Source organism: Cygnus olor, chromosome 24, assembly GCF_009769625.2.
Source record: "Cygnus olor isolate bCygOlo1 chromosome 24, bCygOlo1.pri.v2, whole genome shotgun sequence".
NCBI lineage: Eukaryota > Metazoa > Chordata > Aves > Anseriformes > Anatidae > Cygnus > Cygnus olor.
Window position 1 is genome coordinate 3,831,551 of NC_049192.1, and position 11,938 is coordinate 3,843,488.

Consider the following 11,938-nt stretch of genomic DNA (forward strand, 5'->3'; position numbering starts at 1 on the left):
ATGAGGCTGCCCACAGAGCCATGGCCTCTCTGCCACCATGCCTTGAGGGAACTTTGGGTAAGGGCCTGGGCAGGGGGCACCCGGGGAGCCCAGAGGGAAGGGCTGGGCTGCAGCAAAGGACCTGCTCCGGCTCCCAAGCCTCGGCACAGCCGAAGGAGCACCCCGTTGCCACTGGCGTGAGGGCAGAGCGTGACAAGGGCCAAGCGAGAGCAGCAAAGGGCCTCTGGCGTCAGGACGGGCCGCGCTCTGCTCCCGGCCACTTCCCCAAACGCACCCTGAGCTCATCTTGATATTCGGTGGCGTTGCAAAACATGGGGAAGGACTTCGTGGGAAGGCCAGACCTCAGGCACTTCCTCCAGCAGCGTCAGTGGGAGGCAGGAGGGCTCACCGGGCAGAAGCGTTGGAATGGGGTGCGTTGGGCAGCCCCCGGCAATGCCCCTGCCCTGCGCTTGAGGAGGCCATGGAGCTGCGAGTCGTCCTCCTGCTGCTGCTGCTCTGCTTCCCAGGTATGAGGAGGGCTGGGCATGGCTGGGGCTTCCCATGGGACACCCTTCCCCAGTCCTGCTGCCTGCAGGGCCCTACAGTGGTGGGGCCCCGATACCAGCAGTCCTGGGAGCTGGGGAAGGGAAGGGAAGGGAAGGGAAGGGAAGGGAAGGGAAGGGAAGGGAAGGGAAGGGAAGGGAAGGGAAGGGAAGGGAAGGGAAGGGAAGGGAAGGGAAGGGAAGGGAAGGGAAGGGAAGGGAAGGGAAGGGAAGGGAAGGGAAGGGAAGGGAAGGGAAGGGAAGGGAAGGGAAGGGAAGGGAAGGGAAGGGAAGGGAAGGGAAGGGAAGCCCCAGTTCAGACCACCCCACACCTGGCTCCTCCAGGCTCACAGCCCTGCACCAGCCCTGCACCAGCTCCCCTCTCCCTCACCACTTCTGGTATTCGCAGGTCTCCAAGCCCAAACACCTGGGGAGGTGAGCAAACGCGAAGGAAGCAACCTCTCTGTCCTGTGTCCTTACCTAGCAGAGGATGAGTACCGGGAATTGAAATCCTGGTGCCGCTGGACAGGTCAAGGATATCAGCGTCAAGTGGTATTAATGGGCACAATAACGTACCCGTACACAGACCGGGCCAGACGGGGGTATGTTACCATACAGGATGACCCCATACACAGGAATTTTTCTATCACCATGACTGACCTCCAGGTAGAGGATTCAGGCACATATTACTGTGCTTACAGTCACAGCAACATTCCACTGAAGAGGATCTCGCTGAATGTTTTCAAGGGTGAGTACCTTATCCCCACGCAAACTCCAGTCCTGTCAGGAGGCAACGTCACTGCTGCCCCGCTCCATCCTCCTCCTGCACACAGCGGGCGGCTTCCCCTGACCCCATCCATCAGCCCCCACCCTCACGCCCTCGCTCGCCGCCTTCCCTGCTCGCAGAGCACGGAGTGAAGGAGCCCCGCAGACCCCACGGGCCCCGAGGCGCACGGCTCCCTGCGGCCCTGCCCAAAGTGCCCTGCCCAGGCTGATGGCCACAGCCTGGCCCAGGTGCCCGGATTGTGCTGGGAGATGGATGCCCTCACGCCCCAGATCGTGGGTCAGACACCACATTTGTTGTTCTGCAGAGTTTCACAAGTGGGAGTTGGACAGTCTCTCTGTGCAGTGCCCGTACCCTGGCCAGGTTTACCTCTATGGAAGAAAAGCCTGGTGCCGATATGTTGATCAGACTGGCACGTGTGAACTCGTGGTGAGCACAGATACCACTTACACATGGAGTATCAACAAAGCCCAGAAAGACAGAGCCTCGATCCAGGATGACACCCAGAAAAGGACCGTCACCATCACCATGGAGAAGCTGCAGGCACAGGACTCCGGCGTGTACTGGTGTGCGCTCTACACGCCCTACACAGCCATTCATCTCACCCGGCTAATGGAGGTCCGGCTCTCTGTGGACAAGCGTGAGTACCTGCTGGCACATTTCGGCCTCGCCTCCCCTGCTTGCTCTCCCTCCTGACCTGTGCCCCACCACCGAGAACCCGACCCGCTCTCCAACTCTGTCTCTCTGCACAAACTTCTGTCTGCTTCTGCACAGGGTTGTTAAACACCTCCCTGCTACCTGCAGATCTCTGCCAGGGAGCTTTTCTGCCTGCACTTAACAGCACTTCTGCCACGTCCTGGGATGGGTTCATGGAGCAGGGCTCCTCGGGAGCTCCTTGCTTCTCCCTCCCACCTTTCCATCCTTCTGCTGCTTCGCCTGCTTCCAGTAGCTCCCGAAGACACAGGAGACATCGCCTGGGCGCCTCGTCTGTGTTGGCTGTCACAGCACGCCCGGAGTTACACCCATGGTAGCAATGGCAGGGAAGTTCAGATGGGGGATGCATAACAGCCCGGTAATTATTCTTCTCTTCTTGTTTGTGATTGCAGGACCAGCTGCAACAACGTTGTCGGTTACTACAGGCATGAGTCAAACTAACCCTCCTGGCAACAGCACACAACCACTGTAAGGCCAAAAGAAAGCCTCTGAGCTTGAATGCAGACAAGAGTTACTGATGTCCCGTCCACAATAGTCATATCTTCCTGGGGGAGGCAGTCTCTGGGCATTGCAAAGACTCCCGCTTACAGAGGAGCTGGATGGGACAGGCATTCTTATAATGGACGACCTCTCCTCTTCCAGTTCCTGCCCAGAGCATAATTACAAAGGGAGAAGCAGACTGATGAACTCAAGTCCTAGCTTCCTGGGAACTGACTTCTCTCCTCACTCACTGCCATGTGGCAATGAATCCACCTGGTCACTGTCATTTTCTGCACTCTTTCCCTGTCCTTGTTTCCCTGTTGTGTGAGGAAAGGATATTTTCAAGTTCGTTTCTTCTTCCATGGTTTTCCTATGGGGCAGGGAGACATCTCCTGCACAGCACTGTATAAACACTTCGCTTCCTGGGGAGGGCTCGAGCTCTCATACTGTGGAAGGGGACAAATTAGAATACAGCTTGGGAAGAGGAGGGCACTTTTGGAAGTGTATTTGAAACCCTGTTTCTACAGATATTCTCCCGCAGCATCATAGAATGACTCAGGCTGGAAAGGACCTTAAGGATCATCTCGTTCCAACCCCCCTGCCATGGGCAGGAACACCACCCACTAGATCAGGTTACTCAGTGCCTTGTCCAACCTGATGCTGAACACCTCCAGGGACTGGGCATCCAGAGCCTCTCTGGGCAACCTGTTCCAGTGCCTCACCACCCTCTGAGTGAAGAACTTCCTTCTAACCTCTAATCAAAATCTTCTGTCTTTTAGTTTAAAACTGTTCCCCCTTGTCCTGTCAGTATCTGATTGAGCAAAAGGTGCTCTCCATCCCTTTTATAAGCCCCCTCTAAGTAATGAAAATCACAATGAGGTCACCCTGGAGCCTTCTCTTCTGTGTGCTGAACCACCTGAGCTCTGTCTTTCTTCGTAGGACAGCTGCTCCAGCCCCTTGATCATCTTTGTGGCCCTCCTTGAGACCCATTCTAACCCCCACATCCTTCTTGTGCTGGGGGTCCCAGACTTGGACATAGTACTCCAAGTGGGGCCTCACAAGGGCAGAACAGAGGCGGACAATCCCCTCCCTCCTCTGCTCCTCTGGTGATGCAGCCCAGGATTGTGTTGGTCTTCCAGGCTGCAAGCTCACTGCTGGCTCATGTTGAGCTTTTCGCCCACCAGAACCCCCAAGTCCTTCTCCCCAGGGCTGTTCTCAGTGAGTTCTTCTCCCAGCCTGTCCTCATGTCTGGGATTGCTCCGGCCCAGGTGCAGCACCTCGCACCTGGACTTGTTGAACCTCATTAGGTTCACGTGGGACCACTTCTCCAGCCTGTCCAGGTCCCTTTGGATGGCATCCCTTCCTTCTGGTGTATGGACTGCACCACTCAGCTTGGTGTCATCTGCAAACTTGCTGAGGGTGTGCTCGATCCCACTGTCTGTGTCGCTGATAAAGATACTAAGAAGGAAGGATGAAGGACAGCATCTCGTTCTGGGCGAAGTCCTTTTCTCTTCCATGGCCCAATCTGCTCCCCTTTTCTTTGTGTTTCCTTGACAGCTTATGGAGCTTTACCCTTTGGACACTCCTAGGATTCTTCATCAATAAGGTGCTGGTAATGTTGCTCCTCGTTTTTCTTCTGAGAAGGGGAAGCTGCAGAAAAGAGGTAACCACACACCCGCAATGGCAAAAGCACACCTAGGCTCCAGAGAAGCCACAGGGTGGCATTTGCACGTGCTGTCTGTCCATGGCTTCCAAATGGGGAGCGAGAGGTGTGATACGGTCAGTTAACGCTCCGGAAAGGATGAGAAGCCCTCCTACATGTACGCTTCACTACGTGGGCCAATGTCACTGAAGACCCTGCCTCCTTCTTTCTTTCAGAAATGTAGGACAGCAGAAGGCAGCCCTGGACAGCTGTCTGAGGAGGAAAGGAGCTGACGCTACACGTGGGGCCAAAAGGATCTCTGTTTTTAAGCTTGGAGACATGTCCAGAGAGAAATCCCAAACTGCAAGCTGTTGCCCTTGAGCTTCAGAGAACCCAGGCTGGCCTCCCACAGTAACCGAGGCCCGCTTTCCTCACAGGCTCCCACCACGGCAACTCTTGGGGCTCATAAGGGCAGAAAGCAGCGCACACCTGGCAAACCCTGCCACGTGGCCCAGGCTGGGCTCTGCCACCAGCCCGCTGGCTCTGCCAGGGGCAGCACATCACCACTTCTTGCCTGAGAGCCGCCCCGCTGGTGCAGCTAACACGGCCTAACCCCAGAGCGCCCACACGTCCCTCACTTCCCTGCAAACCCTCGAGACTTCCCCATGGGCCCCCGCACCAGGGCCCTGTGCGGTTGTCCCACGTCAAATAAACTGTGCAAAAGCCCAGTGGCTCGGTTTGGTTTCTCCAGCTTGGCACACCGCGGGCAGGCAGCCCACGGGCTCGGTGCTGGGCACAGCATGGGCAACAAGGGGACTGGCTGTGGTGGAGGAGAGCCCCAGGAGGCATGGCATGCAGAGGAGGCTCCCTGCACACAGAGCCGCAGCCTCTCTGCCACCACGCCTTGAGGGGACTTTGGGTAAGGGCCTGCGCAGGGGGCACCCGGGGAGCCCAGAGGGAAGGGCTGGGCCGCAGCAAAGGACCTGACCCAGCTCCCAAGCCTCAGCACAGCCGAAGGAGCACCCCGTTGCCACTGGCGTGAGAGCAGAGCGTGACAAGGGCCAAGCGAGAGCAGCAAAGGGCCTCTGGCGTCAGGACGGGCCGCGCTCTGCTCCCGGCCACTTCCCCAAACGCACCCTGAGCTCATCTTGATATTCGGTGGCGTTGCAAAACATGGGGAAGGACTTCGTGGGAAGGCAAGACCTCAGGCACTTCCTCCAGCAGCGTCAGTGGGAGGCAGGAGGGCTCACCGGGCAGAAGCGTTGGAATGGGGTGCGTTGGGCAGCCCCCGGCAATGCCCCTGCCCTGCGCTTGAGGAGGCCATGGAGCTGCGAGTCGTCCTCCTGCTGCTGCTGCTCTGCTTCCCAGGTATGAGGAGGGCTGGGCATGGCTGGGGCTTCCCATGGGACACCCTTCCCCAGTCCTGCTGCCTGCAGGGCCCTACAGTGGTGGGGCCCCGATACCAGCAGTCCTGGGAGCTGGGGAAGGGAAGGGAAGGGAAGGGAAGGGAAGGGAAGGGAAGGGAAGGGAAGGGAAGGGAAGGGAAGGGAAGGGAAGGGAAGGGAAGGGAAGGGAAGGGAAGGGAAGGGAAGGGAAGGGAAGGGAAGGGAAGGGAAGGGAAGGGAAGGGAAGGGAAGGGAAGGGAAGGGAAGGGAAGGGAAGGGAAGGGAAGGGAAGGGAAGGGAAGCCCCAGTTCAGACCACCCCACACCTGGCTCCTCCAGGCTCACAGCCCTGCACCAGCCCTGCACCAGCTCCCCTCTCCCTCACCACTTCTGGTATTCGCAGGTCTCCAAGCCCAAACACCTGGGGAGGTGAGCAAACGCGAAGGAAGCAACCTCTCTGTCCTGTGTCCTTACCTAGCAGAGGATGAGTACCGGGAATTGAAATCCTGGTGCCGCTGGACAGGTCAAGGATATCAGCGTCAAGTGGTATTAATGGGCACAATAACGTACCCGTACACAGACCGGGCCAGACGGGGGTATGTTACCATACAGGATGACCCCATACACAGGAATTTTTCTATCACCATGACTGACCTCCAGGTAGAGGATTCAGGCACATATTACTGTGCTTACAGTCACAGCAACATTCCACTGAAGAGGATCTCGCTGAATGTTTTCAAGGGTGAGTACCTTATCCCCACGCAAACTCCAGTCCTGTCAGGAGGCAACGTCACTGCTGCCCCGCTCCATCCTCCTCCTGCACACAGCGGGCGGCTTCCCCTGACCCCATCCATCAGCCCCCACCCTCACGCCCTCGCTCGCCGCCTTCCCTGCTCGCAGAGCACGGAGTGAAGGAGCCCCGCAGACCCCACGGGCCCCGAGGCGCACGGCTCCCTGCGGCCCTGCCCAAAGTGCCCTGCCCAGGCTGATGGCCACAGCCTGGCCCAGGTGCCCGGATTGTGCTGGGAGATGGATGCCCTCACGCCCCAGATCGTGGGTCAGACACCACATTTGTTGTTCTGCAGAGTTTCACAAGTGGGAGTTGGACAGTCTCTCTGTGCAGTGCCCGTACCCTGGCCAGGTTTACCTCTATGGAAGAAAAGCCTGGTGCCGATATGTTGATCAGACTGGCACGTGTGAACTCGTGGTGAGCACAGATACCACTTACACATGGAGTATCAACAAAGCCCAGAAAGACAGAGCCTCGATCCAGGATGACACCCAGAAAAGGACCGTCACCATCACCATGGAGAAGCTGCAGGCACAGGACTCCGGCGTGTACTGGTGTGCGCTCTACACGCCCTACACAGCCATTCATCTCACCCGGCTAATGGAGGTCCGGCTCTCTGTGGACAAGCGTGAGTACCTGCTGGCACATTTCGGCCTCGCCTCCCCTGCTTGCTCTCCCTCCTGACCTGTGCCCCACCACCGAGAACCCGACCCGCTCTCCAACTCTGTCTCTCTGCACAAACTTCTGTCTGCTTCTGCACAGGGTTGTTAAACACCTCCCTGCTACCTGCAGATCTCTGCCAGGGAGCTTTTCTACCTGCACTTAACAGCACTTCTGCCACGTCCTGGGATGGGTTCATGGAGCAGGGCTCCTCGGGAGCTCCTTGCTTCTCCCTCCCACCTTTCCATCCTTCTGCTGCTTCGCCTGCTCCCAGTAGCTCCCGAAGACACAGGAGACATCGCCTGGGCGCCTCGTCTGTGTTGGCTGTCACAGCACGCCCGGAGTTACACCCATGGTAGCAATGGCAGGGAAGTTCAGATGGGAGATGCATAACAGCCCGGTAATTATTCTTCTCTTCTTGTTTGTGATTGCAGGACCAGCTGCAACAACGTTGTCGGTTACTACAGGCATGAGTCAAACTAACCCTCCTGGCAACAGCACACAACCACTGTAAGGCCAAAAGAAAGCCTCTGAGCTTGAATGCAGACAAGAGTTACTGATGTCCCGTCCACAATAGTCATATCTTCCTGGGGGAGGCAGTCTCTGGGCATTGCAAAGACTCCCGCTTACAGAGGAGCTGGATGGGACAGGCATTCTTATAATGGACGACCTCTCCTCTTCCAGTTCCTGCCCAGAGCATAATTACAAAGGGAGAAGTGGACATATGAAATCAAGTTGTAGCTTCCTGGAAATGTAGTTGCCTATGTAACTCTTTGGGCTGTTCTCTTTGTAGCAATAGAAACTCTCAGATTCTTTCCCAAAGCCTGTCTCGACTTTGTTTATTCCTGTCCATGAATAGTCAACAGTGAAGTAATCTTTGGCTACTATTTCATCCTTCATTTGCCAGGTTGTTAAATGTAAAGGATTTTCTTTCCCCATGAGGTATCTGTTGTCATGAATACTACATCAGCACCCAAGAGTACAATCATACATCATCTCCTAGTTTGCAAGGTGCAGGAAAACCTAGGAGGAAAAAAGCAGTACCTGCTTCAGAGAGCCTGGAATTGTGCTCTGAACTTTAAATAGTGGTTTGATTTAAAGGGACAAATAGTAGTTTAGCAAAAACTCAGAAGGTTCAGCCAGTTACAACAATCAAGACAGAATTCCTCCCAAAGAACCTGATCCCCTCCTTCCAAGTACATGAAAGCTATTCCTGCCCCTTTTTTGGTCACCGTTTGGTAATGGGCTATGCCAGCATCATACTGTGCTGTTATCTAACACTGGTAACTCCTTTGCTCTTCCTGCTTCAGCCCAGATGTAAACACCTACATCATAATCTCTGTGGTCCTGTACCTCCTACTCCTCCTGGTAGTTATCATCTTGATAACATCGTGCATCAGGCACCACAAAAAGCTGAAGAGAAGAGGTATGTGGAAACTGGTGATGCCTCATTTTCTATTCTAGCTTTCTCTGACCATCATTTTTCCACTCCAAGTGAGCTTATTCCCAACTCACTTTGCCCTGGAGAAGATAAGGCATGCACAGCCTGGGAAGCCTCAAGGCAGGCTCCTTGCTGTGATCTCCTCTCACAGTAAGTCAAAGCCATGTTCCTCCAGACATGCACAGAACGTGTCCTAACACTTCAGAGAAGTAAAGTGGGGGCAATGTGTTCACCAGATTCGGGGTAGATGGGTCCCATTGGCACACCCATCACTTCATTCAATGGGCAATCCCAAAGCCTTTTCCAAAACTCCTGTAGCACAGACAACATCCAGATAATTGTCATGGATTTCTGTACTTCTAAAACCTCTGGTTTTGGTTCTTTCCAAAGGTAACAGGCAAGCAGAGGACACCTGTGACAAACCAGAGGACACAACGCAGGTAAGGAAAGTGACTGATTTCCCACACAGCACCCGAATCCCTTCCCAATAGTCTGTGAGGAGCTGGCTGACCCATGGGATGAGGGTCTTGGTGCTCACTTTTGGTTGTGAGCATTAGGGGAAATGGCATTTAATGTCACCAGAGAAAGGAATGTTGCTAGGTGGAGAGAAAGAGGGCAATGGAAGGAAACTCCACTGGGGAAAACAAAACAAAACAAAACAAAAACAAACACGGTGGAGCAAATTATAGTAATTTCTGAGAAATTACTCAAAGACTAGACAGCAAGGCTAGAAGATGAGGTTGTAACAAATATCAAGGAGAGGAGATGAAGGAAAGAATTTTCTGTCCTTTCACCTCTGTCATGACCAAAGGTAACATTTTACATGACTTCTCCTTTCCCCCTAGGAAAATCTTGTTCCCTTGATAACAGCTGTGTCTTGGCACTGAATCATGCTGACAGTTGTTTACCCTTTCTTTTCATAGCTTGAGAGCACTGAAAGAATGGGAAGTCCCAAGGATGACAGCAAAGACCTAAAATATGTTACCCTGGACTTTAAATCCCAACGCAGCCCTGAGGAACCTCTCTACTGTAATGTTGAACCGGATCAGGCTCCCAAGAACCTCAAAGATGAAAATGTGGAATATGCTATCATTGCACGTGATTAACGACAAAAAACAAAGAATGAAGCACAGAACCCCACAACAATCCAGAAATGGGAGGAATGAACTGGAAAAAGAACTGGAATAGAAAGTGAGAATGGGGAATAGAAAATGTGTGCATGGACACTGGGGAAAGAGCTATGGTTTTGCTGTCATGTGTATGTTGCCTATGCATTTTAAGACCTCTCTCCTATTAGAGGCCAGTAGAGAATTTTGTCACAAGTATGCAAATTCTCTCAGGCCAGACAGAGGTGCTGGTTAATTCTCAGGATCCCTTGCACATTTGCTTTTTTTTTTTTTTTTTTTTGATTCTATTAAAATGCAGACTGTTATGGAGAGGCAGGTGTGGAGGAGTATCCTTTTGAAAAAGAGCAGTATTTGCCTGGCCATGGATGGGTTTGGTATTTCAACTATATTCACTGGTAGAAGCTCTATCCCACTCCTAAGGACTCAGTTATTATGGCCAGGCAAACTTATTCCAGTGTTCTAGGATTAAACTCTCACCTTGCTACCACTGGATTCATTTGCCATGTTATGTGTGGGGGATTTGAGCTCTGGAATATAGGAATAAGCAGAACCAACATCTGCCTGACAGCAAGTAGCTTGAGTACTTCAACAAGCTGAAACACTGCATTGCAAATTTTGCAAACTGAAGGTTCTGCTATATAAATATGAACACTAGAAGGTCTTCCAGCTAAAAAAATAGCGATGCATATGTGCAATACATGTACTTTTCGATACTTTATGCAAATCCCTGTATAGCCTAAACTTATCAGTCTGCTTAGGTAATAATTAAGATGGTAAGAGGCTTTCAAACTGAAGCCAAATATCCAGATATTGATCAAGAAGAGCACGCATGCTGGATTTGGGAGTGGGGGGAATGAGGGTGATATCACTACTGAGTGCAAGTACAAGCATCCCTTTATGGAGTGCAGAGGGTTCTGGGGTGGATTCAGCATGTGGATTACATTCATGAGAGCCTTCAACACTATATCCTCTAGACAACTCAGTTATTTCCCAGCTTGAGGGTTGAATTTGCTGTCATGGTCATCTGCAGCCACAGCACATTTATGGAGTCTCTGAGGCCTGTACACTTACAACAGAATGAAGGAACAGGTGAAATGTGAAGTTACAGTTACGGCTTTCCATGTGTAGCTTGTGCAGACTACCCCATCCTTCCACCATGTCCTAACAGGAGACTCTACTCTGTTTAAAAACTTTTGGCTGGTCTGCTGTCCTACAGCCTCTGTTCCTCTCCAGCTGGCTGCCTAAACCAAAGCAGTGTAGGATAAAGACAAGCGGGGAGAACACAGAATTATAGAATCATTGATGTTGAAAAAGACCTTCAAGATCATCTGGTCCAACCATCCCCGTACCACCGCTATCACCCACTAAACCATGTCCCTAGGCACCAGGCCCAACCTTTCCTTGAACACCCCCAGGGACGGTGACTCCACCACCTCCCTGGGCAACCCATCTCAATGCCTGACCACTCTTTCTGAGAAGAAATGTCTCCTCATTTCCCACCTGAACTTCCCCTGTTGCAACTTGAGGCAATTCCCTCTAGTCCTATCTCCGGTTATCTGCGAGAAGAGGCCGACCCCCAGCTCCCCACACCTTCCTTTCTGGTAGTTGCAGAGAGCAGTAAGGTCTCCCCTGAGCCTCCTCTTCCCCAGCCCAAACACCCCCAGTTCCCTCAGCTGCTCCTCACAGGACTTGTGTCCCAGGCCCTTCACCAGCTTCGGAGCCCTTCTCTGGACACGCTGCAGGGCTTCAATGTCCTTCTAGGACTGAGGGGCCCAAAGCTGAACACAGTACTCAAGGTGTGGCCTCACCAGAGCAGAGTACAGGGGGATGATCACCTCCCTGGTCCCACTGGCTGCACTATTCCTGATACAAGCCAGGATGCCATTGGCCTTCTTGGCCACCTGGGCACACTGCCGGCTCATGTTCAGGTGAGCATCAATCAGCACCCCCAGATCCTTTCCCTCTGCACAGCTTTCCAGCCACTCTCCCCCAAGCCTGAAGCCTTGCATGGGGTTGTTGTGGCCAAAGTGCAGGACCCTGCACTTAGCCATGTTGAACATCATCCCATTGGCCTCTGCCTATCGACCCAACCTGTCCAGGTCCCTCTGCAGGGCCACCCTACCCTCCAGCAGGTCAACACTTCCCCTCAACTTGGTGCCATCTGCAAACTTACCAAGAGCGCACTCAATTCCCTCATCCAAATCATCAATAACAATATTAAAGAGGATGGGCCCCAACACTGACCCCTGGGGAACACCACTTGTGACCGGTCACCACCTGGATTTCACTCCATTCACCACCACTCTCTGGACCTGGCCAGCCAGTCAGTTTTTAACCCAGCAGGGTGTGTACCTGTCCAAGCCATGGGCTGCCAGCTTCTCCACGAGAATACTGT

General features: G+C 53.5%; 1 protein-coding gene across 1 annotated transcript; it reads left to right on the top strand.

The window, feature by feature from the left end:
- The first annotated feature begins 353 nt into the window (after positions 1-353).
- LOC121059143 (polymeric immunoglobulin receptor-like) lies at positions 354-10,044 on the top strand. The gene is made up of 9 exons (XM_040535572.1): positions 354-506; positions 931-1,269; positions 1,613-1,945; positions 5,929-6,267; positions 6,611-6,943; positions 7,410-7,485; positions 8,286-8,401; positions 8,807-8,856; positions 9,340-10,044. Exons 1-9 carry the CDS (start codon positions 461-463, stop codon positions 9,520-9,522), a joined length of 1,815 nt encoding a protein of 604 aa, XP_040391506.1. The 5' UTR covers positions 354-460; the 3' UTR covers positions 9,523-10,044.
- The last annotated feature ends 1,894 nt before the right edge of the window (positions 10,045-11,938 follow it).